Raw genomic sequence first — 18,068 nt, 5'->3', positions numbered from 1 at the left:
TGGGAAGGTGGCTCAGTGGTAGAGCGCTTGCCTTGCATGCATGAGGCCCTGGGTTCGATTCCTCAGCACCACATAAGCAAAAAGCAAAAAGCCAGAAGTGGCGCTGTGGCTCAGTTGGTAGAACGCTAGCCTTGAGCTGAAGAGCTGAGGGACAGTGTCCAGGCCCAGAGTTCAGGCCCCACGACCAGACAAAAAAAAAGAAAGAAAAAAGCCGGAAGTGGTGCTGTGGCTCAAGTGATAGAGCACTAGCCTTGAGCTGAAGAGCTGAGGGACAGCAACCAGGCCCAGAGTTCAGGCCCCATGACCAAACTCCAAACAAACAAACAAACAAAAATAAACTCATAGAATACTACTAACAGGAAGACAAGCCTAAAAATAAACCCAAGCACACATGCTCAATATCGGCACAACTTAATATGGACATCAAGGAAACACAGTGGGAGAAAGGATAGTGTCAATAGTGTCTTCAAAAACCAGTGCTAGCCAGGTGCTGGTGGCTCATACCCATAATCCTAACTACTAAGGAGTCTGAGATCTGAGGATCTCAGTTCAAAGCCAGCCAGTAAACCACCAGAAAAAAACCGGAAATGGCACTGTGGTGCAAGTGGTAGAGTGCTAGCCTTGAGGTAAAAAGCTAAGGGACAGCGTCCAGGCCCAGAGTTCAGGCCCCACAACCGACAAAATAAAAAATAAAAAGTGTTGAGAAAACTGCATTTTACATTTCTAAATATAAAAGAATGAAATTCGATATCTTATTTATACTATACAAAACATAAATGAAAGATCTAACCATAAGACCTGAAAGCAGAAATTTCTAAAAGAGCTCATAGGAGAAAAGGCTCTTGATATTGGCCTTGGCAATGGATTTTTGAGTATCCCACTAAAAACTCAGGCTTTAAGAGCAAAGGTAAGTAGGAATATTTTAAACTAAAAGAAATACAAAGACTGTGAGCAAAGCAAACAATTAAAACCTGTGAATCAGGAGAAAATGTTATAAGCTGAATTTCTGATAGTCAATATCTAAATTTTATAGCAGATAAATAAATAACCCAAAGAGAACATAAGAATGATTAACATTGCTAGTCAAAAGAAAATACAAGGGCTGGGAAGGTGGTTCAGTGATAGAGTGCCTGCCTTGTATGCATGAGGCCCTGTGTTTGATTCTTCAGCAACACATGAACAGAAAGAGGCGGAAGTGGCACTGTGGCTCAAGTGGTAGAGCGCTAGCCTTGAGCTGAAGAGGTGAGGGACAGCGCCCAGGCCCAGAGTTCAGGCCCCACGACCGGACCGCCCACCCCCCCAAAATATATATATATATATATTGTACACCTTAAAATGTATCTAATAATTATTTAAAAACCATAAACCAAATACAATGTAAGATCCTTGACTGGATCTCAATAGCAAGCACACACACAAAAAAAACAATTGTCAAGAGCTAATTTAAATACTGACTATATTTCTGAAATATATATTTGGCAAATACAAGTGATGATATTGCACCAATCATATTAAGAACAATGTGCTTAAAAAGAAGACAGATGATTATGTACTTAAAGGAAACGTCAGATTTGCAGTTCATTCCAATGGTTCAGAAAAAAATGCATGATATAGAAAAAGAGAAAGCTAAATAATATGGCAGAAATGTTAATAAATTTGTGAAGTAGGAAGAGACTATTAGTGGTCACTATAATCATCTTTCAAGTTTTCTTTAGGTTTAAAATTTGGAGAATTTAAAGGTTGGAGGAAAAAAATGTTAGTAACTATAACTTAGACCCTCCTTTCTCCCAGGCTCAGCAACCCAAATTAGTTCCAGGGCACCCACCTTCGTGGTGAAGAGGGCATCAACATCATGCCAGGCTCGGAGCTTGGCACGGGCAGCCAGGGCTGTCAGCACATACTGCTTGTCGGGGATCTAGAAGACAGAAACAGAAAAAATTAAGAGGAAGTAGGTATGTCCCAAAAGAGGTGGCTTGATAATTTTTTTAAAAAGAATATGTATTCTCTGGCATCAATTTTGCCCCTTAAAAATTAATAAACTTCTCAGGTCATCCAGCCCTGCTGCACGGCATTCAGTTCAGGTCTTCCCTCACTTCCACAAAGCCAACAGCCACTCCATGTAGTTATTCTACTTTACAAAATACTGATCACTATCTACCTACCTTAAATGTCTTCTTCAGGTTGATGGGACTGCTGAATGTCCCCTAGGATGCAAGAGGAGAAGGAACGTCAGTGAGGGCACTCACTCTCCCATGTTCTTTTCTACCACACGAACTTTCTACATCTCATTCTAACCATTATGACTCAGAAATTCGCTTATGAGAAAAATTCCATGACTCTAGGGGGATATCAACAGAATCCAGTTGATCAGGAATTGAATTAATAAGGTGGTTTTCAAATTTTCTGGTAATTCATAGAAGGGGACAATGTCCACTTCCAAATTAAAAATAAAAAAGGCCCCACAGCTACCTGATATGCCGTTCTACTCCATGGCAAACCACTGGACACTATGGACCTTTGAACAGAGCCTGCCACAGAGTCAGCACAAGAGACAGTATATGATATACTTTGCTAGAATGCCAGCCTATTGAAGCCAGCCACGCAAACCCTTATGTTCCCCTGTATCCCTCTGGGCACACTCCTGCTGAGGCCAAGAGAGCTTCCAGGAGGATTTTTTTCTTTTTCTTTTTTCTTTTCTTTTCTTTTTTTTCCCCTTGTCCTGGGGCTTGAACTCAGGGCCTGGGCGCTATCCTTGAGCCTCTTTGTGCTCAAGCCTAGTGCTCTACCACTTGAGCCACAGTGCTAACTTTAGCTTTTCCTGAGTAGTTTATTAGAGATAAAAGTCTCATGACTTTGGTGCCTGGGCTGACTTCAAACCAAGAGTTCTCAGATCTCAGCCTCCTGAGTAGCTAGGATTACAGGCTTGAGCTACCAGCACCTGGCTTCCAGGTAGATTTCTGAAGGCACTACATACCCATTGTTAATAGAGTCTATCAAGATATCGGATTGAGTAATGGGGGAGTGAATAGATAGGAGAAGAGGGGGAAAATGCAGATAAGAACCCAATGTATATCCTACAAAATTAAGAAGATGGGCTGGGAAGGTGGCTCAGTGGTAGAGTGCTTGCCTTGCATGCCTGAGGCCCTGGGTTCAATTCCTCAGCACCACATAAGCAAAAAGAAAAAAAGCTGGAAGTGGCGCTGTGGCTCAAGTGGTAGAGCGCTCGCCTTGAGCTGAAGAGCTGAGGGACAGCGCCCAGGCAGAGTTCAGGCCCCACGACCGGACCCAAAAAAAAAAAAATTGAGAAGAGTAAGGGAAGGAGGTGGGTAGGGGAGGATTGAGTGAGAATTCTGAAAGGGTGACATTGATCAGGATATAGTGTATTCATACACTGCTTTGTTAAATGGCAACTCCTTTCTACAATTACCTACATAATAAAAAATAAAAATAATAAATAAAAGATACTGAATTGGAACTATGTTCTTCTTGTGTTTCTTTCTTTTGTATTTTTCCTGTACCTCAGCCTCCGTGTAGTGATAGAAGCAGGAGTAGAAAAGCGTTGTCACTAGTGGCATGTTGAGGATGGAAGCTTTCCGGGGATGCTTTCGGAAGATCTCAGTTTGTCCTGCTGCCTCTAAATGTCGATCATTTGCCTGTGGATTAAGCCAAGTTAAAAAAAAAAAAGTATCTGGAGCAGAGAAAGGAGAAAGACCTTTAATAATATAGAAGTTGTTTTTCCCAATCCAGGGATGAAGCAAAAAAGAGAGAAAGAAAGAAATTGCCTAGGATACCCTAGGGATAAGAGGAGGGTAGTAAAATCCGTAAAATGAGGTTGGGATGTATGGTTCAAGTGGTAAAGTGCATGCCTAGCAAGCAACCTCCTCATTTACACACATGGAAAAACATAAAGTGATAATCTAAGCTAGATTAAGAGATTTCAGAAGTGGTGATGACAAGAGAGATCTGGGATGAAGAAGTACTTCTAGGTTAACAGCAGGTAAGAAGAGAAGGAACAACCGAGGCAGCGGCCTGTGGTATACAGGGGAAATGGAAGGACTTCAGAAACTATAACAGAACATGCAGAGTAAAGTCCCCTGGATGCTCAATGGTGTTGAGTGTGGCCACTGAAGTAGAAAACTTAGAGAGGAGGAGTCTAACCTCAATAATAATCTGACGTTCCAGGAGGGTGTAATGGTCTTGTATATGTGCAGTATCTTCTGCTGAAAATGGCAAACTGGTAGAGGGCCAGAAGGTTAGTACCTCTTTCTCTATGCAAAAAGGAAAACAAACCCAACTAAACCAAATCATCATCGAGGTCCATAGTGTTTCACAAGTCTGATCTGAATTCACATTTACAGCAACCTAAAGGTGGACATTGATAAAGGAATCACAGAGCTAGCCAGTGAACCCAGTCAACCATCCATCCTCCACATCCCGAGAAGCTCTGTGGTTGTCATTGACTAGCTCTACTTAAGGAGCACTTAAAGTTGTTAGCCTTTTTATTTTTGGTAGTACTGGGAATTGAACTCAAGGCCTCCTACTTTCTGGGCTGGCATTCTATACTTGAGCCTTGTTTTTTGCTGGTATTTGGGGGATGGAATCTAGTGGACTTTTCTGCTAGGCTAGCCTTGAACTGTAATCCTCCAGAGTTCAGCCTCCTGAGTAGTAGAATTACGGATAAGAGTTACCAGTGCCCAGCTTGTTAGCTGTTTTTTTTTTTTTAATTATAGAGAAAAAGTAAATAATATGATATAGACTGGCAGTAGGTTTGAAGATTAGCAAGGATAGCAAAGATCTACATAAATATCAAGGAGCTCATCTTCAAAACTATGATCATAAGATCATGAAGAAATTTAGGGACACTGTTCTTGCCTAAATCATATGATACACCAATAGGTAAGGCCAAAAATAAAACTCAGATTTTAAGCCCTCAGTTCCTAACTCTATCCATTAGAAGTGCTCCCTATTTTCCTGGAAGAGCTGTGAAATTCAATTAGGCTATCCTAGGTAAGTGTAAATCATGATAAATTTTTGTAAGTGATAAAAAGAGACAGCAATAAGTCCTAGTTTTTTCATGACCCTAACTTTTCTCCTTTTTCTCCAGAGCTGTATGATATACTCACTTTATATTAATCGTAAAATTAAAGGTTACATAGTCATTAGCAAATAAGTATGAAACCTAAAAATCACGTCACATTTGAGATGGCTGAAAGAACTGTGAACACCAAACCTAAAGAAGCAAGGACTAATGGAAGACTATATATCCATCTTAAAAGATACAGAGATCAGCTGGGCACTGGTGGCCCACGCCTATAATCCTAGCTACTCAGGAGGCTGAGATCTGAGAATCCCAGTTCAAAGCCAGCCCAGGCAGGAACTGTGAGACTCTCATCTCCAATTAACCACCATAAAACAAAGTGAAGCTGTGGCTCAAGTCCTAAAGCACTTGCTGTAAGCTGAAAAGCTCAGAGATAGCACCCAGGCCCAGGATTCAAGCCCCATGACCGACTGACCGACAAAAAACTAACAAACAAAAAAAGATACAGATGTCTTCAAGATATAAATAAAAATGATGTCTAACTTCTTTTTTAAAAAATTACAGAGAAGCAAGTTTCAGCTTAACATAATGAGGTACTGTCCAATAATGAAAGCTATCCAACAATCACCCCATTAGAGGTGGTTTAGTAGTTGGGGCTTTAAAAAAAAACAAGGACTTATATTCTAGATAAAAGGTTGGACTACACATCAGATTCTAGGGATTTCAGAGACCAGTATCATAATTAAATATAAACATACAATGCATCTGATTCACTGTTAGCCTTTCCCTTCCTCTCTATCTATTCCACCCTCTTTATTTTCTTCATTCCTTCTGCATAAGGTATTTACACTTAAAATTAATTTTCTCCCATACATACCCAATGCAGGTCTTCAGAAATTCTTTTCGTTTTTCAGAGTCCTGAATGTTCAAATGCTCTCGATAGTGGGATAACTGTAAAAAAATTTTTTAAAAGAACAGCTTTAAGCTACCTTGTCTCCTTAGGAGAGTGAGGGGGCTAGAGATATAACTTAGTGGTAGACCCTTAGCCTAGCATGGTTCAATCTCTAGCACCACAAAGTAAGAGACCCAGAGACAGAGAAACACACATGAGAACAAATTAAATAAGATTTTTAAACAACCAGACTCCTCATTTTCTGATTCCCTCTGGGAGTAGTTAGTCATGTGTGTATTGAGACAGAAACAGGGAAAAGTGTGATTTAAAATCACTGATAGTCTCACTGGATACAATGATGAAAATGAACTATACAACTTGTAAGTGGGATGGGAAAGGAAAAAAACTAAGGGAGAGAGCAAGGGAAGGGTGACACTGTCCAAAAAGAAATGTACTCTTTACCTGACATGTCACTATAAATCCTCTGTATATCAACTTTATAATAACAAGAAAAATTTTTTTTAATTTAATTTTATTTTATTTGTGAACATACTGTAGAAAAATTTTTAATAAAATAAAATTACTGATAGGAGCTGGGCATCTGTGGCTCACATCTGTAATCCTAGCTACTCAGAAGCCTGAGATCTGAGGATTGTGATTCAAAGCCAGCCTTGGCAGAAAAGTTGGTGAAACTCTTTTTTCCAATTAAGCACCAAAAAAGCCAGAAGTGGAGCTGTGGCTCACGTGGTAAACACTAGCCTTGAGCAAAAAAAAGCTCAGGGTCAGTGCCAAGGCCCTAAGTTGAAGCCCCAAGACTGGTGCATGCACGCGTGCATGCATAAACACATATATACACACACATACAAAAATCACTGGTAGGATTATCCTTAACTGTACTCTCCAATGAGGCAGTCAATATCCACATTTAGTTAACTAAATTTAATTAAATAAAAATTTAGAGCCAGGTGCTGGTTGCTCACATCTGTAATGCTGGCTACTCAGGAAGCTGAGATCTTAGGATGGCGTTTCAAAGCCAGCCCAGGCAAGAAAGTCCCTGAGACTCTTACCTCCAATTAACCACCAGAAAACTGGAAGTGGCTCAAAGTGGTAAAGTGCTAGCTTTGAGGGGGGGGGGGGGCCCAAAAAAAGGCCCTGGCCCTGTGTTTTTTCAGCCCCCCGCCGACAAAAAAAAAAAAAAAAAAAAAAGGTACTTAGTTACAGTAGCCATAAGTACCCCATAGCTATAACTAACATATCAGATGGCATAAATGTAGACTATTCCTATCGTTACAGGAATTGCAAATGGATAGTGCTAACCTACAATAGAAGTAGATACACAATCTCAATTTACCTTTTGAGTTTGGCTTTAGTATTACAGTATTTAACTAATATAGCTACTTTGCTTTAGCTTTTTACAGAGAGCTAAATGTTTACTGAAATTATTTTTGACATTCTCAATTATGTATGCGATTAATGATAGTACATAAATATCTAACACTTAACAATATCATGTCAATCTGACTTATTTTTCATAGCTATAACTATTCATATTAAAATACTACATATAACTGAAAGAAAAATCTTCTTATGTGGCTTCTATTTTGAGATTAAAACACAACAAAACACAGGCTGGGAATGTGGCTTAGTGGTAGAGTGCTTGCCTAGCATGCTTGAAGCCCTGGGTTCTATTCCTCAGTGCTACATAAACAGAAAAGGCTGGAAATGGTGGTGTGGCTCAAGTGGTAGAGTGCTAGCCTTGACCAAAAGAAGCTCAGAGACAGTGCCCAGGCCCTGAGTTCAAGCCCCAGGACTGGCAAAAAAACAAATAAACAAACAAAAAACACAATAAAACCTTGATGTAGGGCTGGGGGAATAGGTCAAGTATAGAAGAGATGTGGCTTAGCATGCATGAAGCCTAAGATTTGTTCTTAGCATACAACAGACTAATAAGCTTCATGTAGAAGTGTCTATTAGTGATGATTATGAAATCTGATTTTATATACAATTATTAAAAACTTTGTAAAAACTTGGTAAAAACCAAACTGGTAAATAAATAAACACACTGATATTTAAAAAAAATATAATAACTTTAGGCAGGAGAATGTCTTTTTTGAAACAGATATAACAAAGAAAAACAAATAACATATAATACAAATTTTATAAAATATTTGGTAAATAATAATTTCTAATGCACCATACTCGGAAATTGACAGGTTGAATTAAAAATGCCTTTGTACAACTACTTAAAGATAAAATAATAGTAAATATTTAAAAAACAAAAATGCTTCACTAAAGTTTTAATAATATAATTATGTTTCTGGTGAAATTTCAGATTTGTTCCTGTACTCCATTTGAGTCTAAGACAAATCAGTCAAAAATCAATTTTCACATTGGCCACTAAGGTCTCAGCAAAATGTATTCTGGTACACCACAAGCCTGATTTGTTTTCCTCTTCAACATGTGTCTGATTTCTTACTCTGTTTTTTTTTTTTTTTGGTCTAGTCGTGGGGCCTGAACTCTGGGCCTGGGTGCTGTCCCTCAGCTCTTCAGTTCAAGGTTAGCGCTCTACCACTTGAGCCACAGTGCCACTTCTGGCTTTTTTCTTTTTGCTTAGATGGTGCCGAGGAATAGAACCCAGGGCCTTATGCATGCAAGGCAAGCGCTCTACCACTGAGCCACCTGCCTAGCCCCCAATGATTTCTTACTCTCTTAACTTTCACTGTTTTGGTTGGTGTTTATGCTAAAACCAAAAAGTTCCTTCAAACCTGATTTGAGAACAACTTTTAAAAATGAAATACAAATTGATCAGCTAGTTTTCATTCATTTTCAATAAAATTTACACATAAACCCAACCAAATGAGCATGTAAAAAAGAAAATAAAACAATATATCATTTGACTTGTCTGGTAATCATGGAAGCTGGGTTTAGATGTCTGTTTAACATGTCCCCAATTGAAACAAATGCCACACTTACCGCCAGTTCTTCTGTTCTATCTAGGAACCTGGGAAGGAACAGAAGAGAGCAGAGCATTTTTATATATTGATGTGCGGCATTTTACCTCACTAAACAAAATATAGCTCTAAGGAGAAATACAGTTCAAACTTGTTTCCTTCCATCCAAAAGCCCTCCTCTTAAACTACCACCAGCAATGCTTGTGAAACAGTGCATTTGTTCTTCCTAGCTAAACAAAAAGGACAAGGAGGCAACACTGTACACTAAGAGCTTAAACAAAACCTACTCTAATTCACAGTAAAACTTTATTTGCTTATTTATTAAAAGTTAAAACCAGCCAGCTTGGACAGAAAAGTCCATGAGACTCTTATCCACCAGAAAATCAGAAGTGGAGCTGTGACTCAAGTGGTAGAATGCTAACTTTGAGCACAAAGAGGCTCAGGGACAGCGCCTAGGACCTGAATTCATGCTCCAGGACTGGAAAAAACAAAAGAAACTAAAATCATCCAGGCGCTGGTGGCTCATGCCTGTAATCCTAGCTACTCAGGAGGCTGAGATCTGAGGATCATGGTTCGAAGCCAGCCCAGGCAAGGAAAGTCCATGAGACTCTTATCTCCAATAAACCACTAGAAAACCGGAACTGGCGCTGTGGCTCAAGCGGTAGAGAGCTCGCCTTGAGCTGAAAAGCACAGGGACAGTGCCCAAGCCCAGAGTTCAAGCCCCACAACAGACCAAAAAAAAAAACAAAAAATAAAAATAAAAAAATAATAAAATCACTCTGTTCTGTCAAAACAATCCTGAAAATAGTTATTCTGTATCCATGTTTACTCTTCTTATGTATAACATACAATATATTTGGTCTTCCCCAATGGTTACATTAAGTCCTTAAATCATGAAGACTACCTCTGGTTCCTCCTCCTCCTGAATATACCATGATGAATATCATTGTTATGGCAAGGAGGCAATGCTTGATAATACATTATTGATTGGGTAGGCATGAGGTAGAGTCATAGGCAGAAAATAGCCAGCTTTATGAGCAAATCTTCTTATACAAGTTCCGGATGGCTATCTACAATCTTGACCCGACCCAGTTAACCTGCTTTCCCCACCCTGCTCTCTGAGGCTACTCATCACTGTTGTGGTAGTTACCCTGGACCAAAGAGCCTAAACAAACATTCAAACCTCTTCTCTGACAATGATGAAGGCTACAAAAGTACACACACATTTTAATCTAAGGTTGGGAAATAGTCTCCACTTACTGGAGTGAAACAGGGAAAGAAAACATGATTGAAGATTATCTTCAATCTTCTTCTGCCCCTAGCACAAATCCTACCACTTAGCTAGCAGAATCCTACCTAGCCTCACAGGCACAATTCAAATCCTAGTCAATTCTGAAACGTTCCTCGGGGAGCCTGAGTGAAAATTAGTTTCTTCTTTACCATTGTGCTTCTCATTGGCATCACTTAGGACCAAACAATGGAAGGTATCTTTACGTCTTTTATAAGAAAATGCTTTAAAAAAAATTGGAGCAGGGCATTGGTGGCTCATGCCTGTAATCCTAGTTACACAGGAGGCTGAGATCTGAGAATCATAGTTCAAAGCCAGCCCGGGCAGGAAGGTCGGTTGGTGAGAATCTTATCTCCAGTAAACCACTTAGAAAACCGAAATAGTGCTGTGGCGCTCACCTTGAGCTGAAGAGCTCAGGGACAGCACGTAGGCCCAGAGTTCAAGGTCCATGACCAACAAAAAAAGGGGGGTGGGGGGCTGGGAATGTGGTCTAGTAGTAGAGAGCTTGCCTAGCATGCATGAGGCCACATAAACAGTACCACATAAACAAAAATATTTTTTAATTTGAAAAGAAATGTATAAAAAATAGATTAGTATGTATGCTCTGGTACACAGATGTCATTTTGTTCTCACAGCACTACAGTGAAATACGTAAATAAAAACTTAAATTCAAAAAAATAAAAAATTATAAAAAAATATTTTAGCTGGGTATCAATGGCTCATGCCTATAATCCTAGCTACTCAGGAGGCTAAGATCTGAGGATTGCGGTTTGAAGCCAGTTGGGGCAGTAAAGTCCATGAGATTCTTATCTCCAATAAAATAACAACAACGGAAAAAAAAAAAACAACAAGAAGTGAAGCTGTGGCTCAAGTAGTAGAACACTAGTCGAGCACAAGAAGCTCATGGTGCTGGGAAGGTGGCTCAGTGTAGAGTGCTTGCCTCACATGCATGAGGCCCTGGGTTCGATTCCTCAGCACCACATAAGCAGAAAAAGCCTAAAGTGGCACTGTGGCTCAAATGGTTGAGCGTTAGCCTTGAGCTGAAGAGATGAGGGACAGTGCCCAGGCCCAGAGTTCAGGCCTCATGACCAAAAAAAAAGCAGCTCATGGACAGCGCCCAAACCCTGAGTTCAAGCCTCAGGACAAGCAAAAAATTAAAAATTAAAAAAAAAATAAAAGATTAACATGTCAAGCTAGGCATTATGCTTAGTGCTGGCTGCCACACTAACTTGAAATTCTCAATCTTCATAATCACCCATTTTACAGATGAGAAAACAACCAAGGTGTTACGAAGTTTGTCTGGGCCTGGGTGCTGTCCCTCAGCTCTTCAGCTCAAGACAACTGCTCTACCACTTGAGCCACAGTACCACTTCCTGTTTTCTGGTGGTTTATTGGAGATAAGAGTCTCATGGTCTTTCCTGTCTGGGCTGGCTTTGAACCAAGATCCTCAGATCTCAGCCTCCTGAGTAGCTAGGATTACAGGCCACCAGCGCCCTGCCCAAGGTCATTCTTAAGTTAACAAAGTGGTAGCACCCATATTTAACCTACGTAGGTTTGACTCTTAACCAACTACTGTACTGTCACTTTAGTACAGACTGTGTAGTTTGTTACCCTATCACATTTCAGAAAAAGGACAGTATCCTCTATTTCTTTGTATCCCTCAGAGTACCTTGAAAAATCCTTAATAAGCTTTACAGACCAGAGGATTGGTTCTTACCGGAAAAGGTCTATTAGCAGCTTTTGATCACCTATTTCCTTAAGGAAGTGAATGAGGTGTCTTAGGGCAACCTGTCTCACCTCCAGTTCTCGGAAGAGGATCTCTGGAAGGTGAGAAGAGGCAGATGGGGAAAAGAGTAAAGCTTATTATTCAAGCATGAAATTGGCCTTCCTACTCAAACATTATCTGCTCAAAGCCCAGCAGATGCTAAGAATGGTTTCCTCTGTCTCAACCTACCATTGTCAGCTTCTATAACCCATGGCAGCACACAGCCATTGAAGCAGCTTTTCAGTGCTCAACAACACAAACAGCAGACACTTAACACAGATTCTCACTTCCACAAACAAACACAGCCATCTGTCTACCCAATAAATGGAGGCAGTTACTATGGTGGATAATATAGGGTACTACCCTGAAGGATGCATTCAGAGGGGCGATGTGTGCTCGGAAGTGCCAGGCTACTCAACCAGACTGGTGAATTCTGATATGGAAGTCACATGCCATTCTCCCTTTCAAATGTGGCAGCTACCTCACTGAATGAAGATTTCCTTCAAATCATGCTCACCTTTGCTCAGTGTCCTCTTCAGGAAAATCAGAACCTAGGGGAAAAAAAGAACAAAGAATGTGCAGCTTGTGCAGCCCTGCCCTGATCACCTGATGTCTACTGAGGCCAGCAATGCATTAAAAATCATGCTGGTACGTGACAGATTGCTCAGCAGGATGGAGCAAAAGGTGATGGACATTTGGAACTGAACTGTGTCTTGGAGTCCACACAGCTGTGACTCTACTGAGTGGGAGATAACTCAGAGAGAGTACTTCCATATCTCTCCTGCCTCAGATTACATTTTCAATAACATAGAATAGCCAACCTCTGTTTTCTGGTTACAAGGCTCCACATAAAATTTATGTCTCATTAGCTGATCCCCGCAGCATGGAATGCTGTGAATCCTATATCTTTGTCTTTACTTGACATTGAACACAAAGTGTTCAAAGTCAATTTTGACTGGATTTTTAGAAACCAATGGAAACAAAATAAATGACAATAAAAGTCCACAACTTACAGCAGTAATAACATTTCCATCATGCATGCTGACTGCCTCTTCTAGGAGTTGTAGCTTGTCCTGTAAGGAGCGGAATCTCTCCAGTGAGCAGACCTGGCAAAAATAAAGGCACAGGAGTAAAGAAGAGAATTTCCTACACTCCTTTGTCCCTGAAATGAGCCTTGATGAAAGGAAAGGTTCCCCAGGAATGGCTCCTTATGTTTAAACTGTGGTCCTCAGTACTGTGTGGACAGCAGGTCCCACACCTGGTCTAGTTCAAACTGAAGCCCCACAAAATGCTTATGTCCTGAAGTCTAGACCACAACAGATGGAGATACCTGTTGTTTTTCTAATAATGTATAATAAAACTACTCTTGTTTATAGTTCAGTGTGTTTTGTCTAAAGAGATACATCGATGTAACCGCCATCACAGCAAAGACCCCGAATGTTTTCACCCTCTGAAGGTAGCCCTTTGTCCACTTGCAGTAATGCCCTCTTTCTATCCTTACCCTCTGACATCATTTATCTGTTGTTAGCCACTATAACTTGGTCTTCCTTAGTATTTCATAAAAATAAAGTTGTAAGTGGGGTGCTGGTGGCTCACATCCATAATCCTAGCTACTTAGGAGGCTGAGATCTGAAGATCATGGTTCAAAGCCAGCCGGGGCAGGAAAGTCTGTGAGACTCTTATCTCCAATTAACCACCAGAAAACCGGAAGTGGCACTGTGGTTCAATTGGTAGAGCACTTGCCTTGAGCTGAAGAGCTCAGGGATAGTGTCCAGGCTCAGAGTTCAAGCCCCATGACTGACAAAATAAATAAAGTTGTGCTAGGAAAGCCTGAAGGAAAGGAAGACACGGTATGAGAGGAATTGTACTCATTACTTGACCTGTAATTGTAATCCCTCTGTACATCACCTTTATAATAACAATAAGGAAAATAATATTTTTTAATAAAAAAAAGTACTGAGGTGCCAGTGGCTCACACCTGTAAAATCCTAACTACTCAGGAGGCTGAGATCTAAGGATCACAGTTTGAAGCCAGCCCAGACAGGAAAGTCTGTGAGACTCTTATCTCCACTAAACTACCAAAAATACCAGGAAGTGGAGCTATGGCTCAAGTGATATAGTGCTAGCCTTGACATGAAAAGGTCAGGGACAGAGCCTAGGCCCTGAGTTCAAGCCCTAGGTCTGGCACAAAAAAATATATAAATTAAGTTGTACTCTTCTGCAACTGACTTCGCTCACTCAATATCATGTTTCTGAGAAGAAACCATATGTTGTGCTAAGTAATACTAGTTCATGCCTCTTTATTGCCAAGCTATTCTCTATTAAGTAAATATACTAATTAATCCAATACCTACTGATGGACATTTACATGGCTTCAACTTTGGGGCTTCCATGAATAAAGTTGCTATGAACGTTTGGGCCTAAGTGTTTATATGTACATGTATTGCTTATTATATTTCTATATACACATACAATGTTCCTTGATCAAATTCACACTCTATTGTTCTTTCTTATTCCTGTTTACCCTTTTTAGCCAATTTTTAACTAATTTCATTATTCTGTTCTCATGTGTATATTAAGTACTATTTTGTAATAAACTCAGGGCCTTGGGCTCTGACGTGGCTTTTTTTCCCCTTTACTCAAGTCTGGCCCTCTGCTGCTTGAGCCATACCTCCACTTCCAGAATTTAACTGGTTAACTGGGAATAAAAGTCTCTTGGGCTTTCCTGCCCAGGCTGGCTTTGGAACACAATCCTCAGATCTCAAACTTATTGAGTAGCCTGTTTGACAACTATGAGCCACCAGAGTTTTTGGTGCCAATACTGGGATTGAACTTGGAGCTGGGGAACTGTTTTTTAGCTTTTTCACTCAAGACTAGCACTCTATCACTTGAGCCACAGTCACACTTGCAACTTTTTGCTGGTTAATTGTAAATAAAAGTCTTATGGACTTTCCTTCCCCAGGCAGGCTGGCATCAAATGCTGATCCTCAGATCTCAACCTGCTGAATAGAATTATTGACATGAATACCAACGTCCACCTTCCCTTTTATTTATTCATTTATTCATTTATTTTTTGTTGGTCCTGAGGCCTGAACGCTGGACCTGGGCGCTGTCCCCCTCAGCTCTTCAGTTCAAGGTTAGTGCTCTACTACTTGAGCCACAGCACCATTTCCGGCTTTTTCTGCTTATGTGGTGCTGAGGAATCGAACCCAGGGCCTCATGCATGCAAGGCAAGCACTCTACCATGGAGCCACCTTCCCAGGCCCCCTTTTTATTTTTTGAGAAACATTTCACTATATAGTTGAGGCTGGCCTTAAATTCATAATCTTTCTCTTGCCTGAGCCTCCCACGCAGGTGGAATTATAGGCATGTGCCACCATGCCTGGCATAATTCACAATTTTTTAATTTTTATTTTTTTATTTTTGTCAGCTATGGGTCTTGAACCCTGGCGTAGGTGCTGTCCCTCAGCTCTTCAGCTCAAGGCTAGTGCTCTACCACTTGAGCCACAGCGCCACTTCCAGCTTTTTTTGCTTATGTGGTGCTGAGGAATCAAACCCAGGGCTTCATGCATGCAAGACAAGCACTCTACCACTGAGCCACTTTCCCAGCCCATAATCACAATTTTTAAGTTATAATGGTTACCATGTTTTCAAATTCTATTGGCTATTTGCATATCTTTTGTGATGTGTCTGATCTACTTTTGTGCCAATTTCTATTGGCGCTCTCCCTCCCTCCCTCCCTCTCCCCCCCCTCCCGTGTCTCTGCCATTCCTTGAACTCAGGGCCTATCCCTGAGCTTCTTTTTTTTTTTGGGGGGGTCCGGTCATGGGGCCTGAACTCTGGGCCTGAGCGCTGTCCCTCAGCTCTTCAACTCAAGGCTTACGCGCTACCACTTGAGCCATAACACCACTTCTGGCTTTTTTTTCTGCTTATGTGGTGCTGAGGAATCGAACCCAGGGCCTCTGGCATGCAAGGCAAGCGCTCTACCACTGAGCCACCTTCCCAGCCCTCCCTGAGCTTCTTTTGCTCAAAGTTAGGCTAGCACTCTACCATTTGAGTCACACTTACACGGCCAGCTTTTTGGTAATTAACTTGAGAGGAGAGTCTCACAGACTTTTCTGCCCAGGCTGGCTTCAAACTGCGATCCAAAGATGTCAGCCTCCTGAGTGCCCAACTTGGCCTTTCTATCTTACCAGTTATATAGACTTCTTTATATGTTCCAGACAAAAGTATACCTTCGTAATAGTAAATCTTTTGTTGTTGTTGTTGTCCCTGAGCTCTTCAGCTCAAGGTGAAGTGCTCTACCACTTGAACCATAGTTCCACTTCTGGTTTTCTGGTGACTAATTGGAGATAAAAGTCTCATGGACTTCCCTGCCCAGGCTAGCTTTGAATCATAATCCTCCGATCTCAGCCTCCTGAGTAACTAGGATTACAGGCATGAGCCACCGGCACCCTGCTATTAGTAAATCTTTTCAGGCTTCCAATAGTGCTTTGAAAAAACAAAATGTTTCTATTTTGATGAAATCCATTTTGTCTTTTTCTTTTTAATGGCTCATGCTTTTTGTGTCCTAGGGACTAAATCTCTAACCTTTTCTTTTTTGTCTGAGACCAGGACTTGAACTCAGTATTTGATAGTTGCTTTTACTCATTTGCTGGCATTCTACCACTAGAGCCATGATTCCAACCCAAATAAAGTTCTCTCTCTCTCTCTCTTTTCTATGCCAGTTCTGGGCCTTGACCTCAGGGTCTGAGTACTATCCCTGAGCTTTTGTGCTCAAGTTAGCATTCTATCATTTGAGTCATAGATCTACTTCCTCACCTATATTTTCTTAAGGAACTTTTTTAGATTTAGCACAAATTTACATTAAGGTCTATGATCCATAAGTTAATATGTTAATTTTCTCAAAATTAAAGATTCAATAGAATTCCAATAAAAATTCTAGCACCTTTTTATAGTCAAACTGATACTATAATCTATAAAATCAAGGATCTAGAATAACCAAAACAAAAGCAAAGAACAATGCTAAAGGTTGAAAATTTCAAGAGAAGCTGGGCACCAGTGGCTCATGCATATAATCCTGGCTATTCAGGAGGCTGAAATCTGAGGATCGCAGTTCAAAGCCAGCCTGGGCAGGAAAGTGCGTGAGACTCTTATCGCCAATAAACCACCAGAAAACTGGAAGTAGCACTGTGGCTCAAGTGGTAGAGTGCTAGCCTTGAGCTGAATAGCTAAGGGACAGTGCCCAGGCCCAGAGTTCAAGCCCATGACCAACAATTAAAAATTTCAAGAGAATTGAAAATGCCTGATTTCAACATTTCAACATTTACTACATGCTATTGAGTAAAAGATAGACAAATTAATGAGTTAAAAAGTCATCTATACTTTGCACAACTAAAGATAGTTTGAAAAAAGAATTAAGTCTTCTAGAAATAGACTTACATACAGTCAACTGATTAACAAAAAAAAACCTAGGTGCTGGTGGCTCACACCTGTAATCTTAGCTACTCAGGAGGCTGAGATCCGAGAATGGTAGTTCAAAGCCAGCCCAGGCAGTTAAGTCCATGATACTCTTATCTCCAAATTAATCAGCAAAAAAGTCAGAAGTGGAGCTGTGTCTCAAGTGATAGAGCACTAGCCTTGAGCAAAAGCAGCTCAGGGACAGTGCCCAGACCCCTTAGTTCCAGCATCAGGACTGGCACAAAAACAAACAAAAAAACCCTACAAAGTAGTTCAATAAAGACAATCTTTTTTTTTGGTCAGTGGTGGGGCTTGAACTCCAGACTTGGGTGCTGTCCCTGAGCTCTTCAGCTCAAGGCTAGCACTCTACCAATTGAGCCACAGTGCTACTTCCAGCTTTCTGGTGGTTTATTAGAGATAAGAATCTCATGCACTTTCCTGCCCAGGCTGGCTCTTTGAACTATTATTCTCAGATCTCAGCCTCCTAAGTAGCTAGGATTATAGGCATGAGCCACCGGTGCCAGGCAAAGACAATCTTTTGACAAACAGTGCTGGAAAAAAGTGGGGCTCTACATGGTTAAAAAAAAAAATGGGGCTGGGAAGGTGGCTCAGTGGTAGAGCGCTTGCCTTGCATGCCTGAGGCCCTGGGTTCAATTCCTCAGCACCACATAAGC

General features: G+C 40.8%; 1 protein-coding gene across 1 annotated transcript in view; it reads right to left on the bottom strand.

Moving 5' to 3' along the window:
- The window catches only part of Vipas39 (VPS33B interacting protein, apical-basolateral polarity regulator, spe-39 homolog), a 37,885-nt gene that overhangs the window by 6,556 nt on the left and 13,261 nt on the right, over positions 1-18,068 (bottom strand). The window contains exons 7-15 of the mRNA XM_013013462.1: positions 12,948-13,040; positions 12,452-12,485; positions 11,887-11,989; positions 8,904-8,931; positions 5,916-5,989; positions 4,159-4,234; positions 3,519-3,653; positions 2,163-2,204; positions 1,826-1,915 (exon numbers count right to left, since the gene is read on the bottom strand). Of these exons, the coding sequence (XP_012868916.1) occupies positions 1,826-1,915; positions 2,163-2,204; positions 3,519-3,653; positions 4,159-4,234; positions 5,916-5,989; positions 8,904-8,931; positions 11,887-11,989; positions 12,452-12,485; positions 12,948-13,040 (675 nt within the window). The remainder of the gene's footprint in view (positions 1-1,825; positions 1,916-2,162; positions 2,205-3,518; positions 3,654-4,158; positions 4,235-5,915; positions 5,990-8,903; positions 8,932-11,886; positions 11,990-12,451; positions 12,486-12,947; positions 13,041-18,068) is intronic.

The sequence above is a fragment of the Dipodomys ordii genome, unplaced genomic scaffold (assembly GCF_000151885.1).
Source record: "Dipodomys ordii isolate 6190 unplaced genomic scaffold, Dord_2.0 Scaffold2, whole genome shotgun sequence".
Classification (NCBI taxonomy): Eukaryota; Metazoa; Chordata; class Mammalia; order Rodentia; family Heteromyidae; genus Dipodomys; species Dipodomys ordii.
This window is presented reverse-complemented; position numbering and strand designations above follow the sequence as displayed.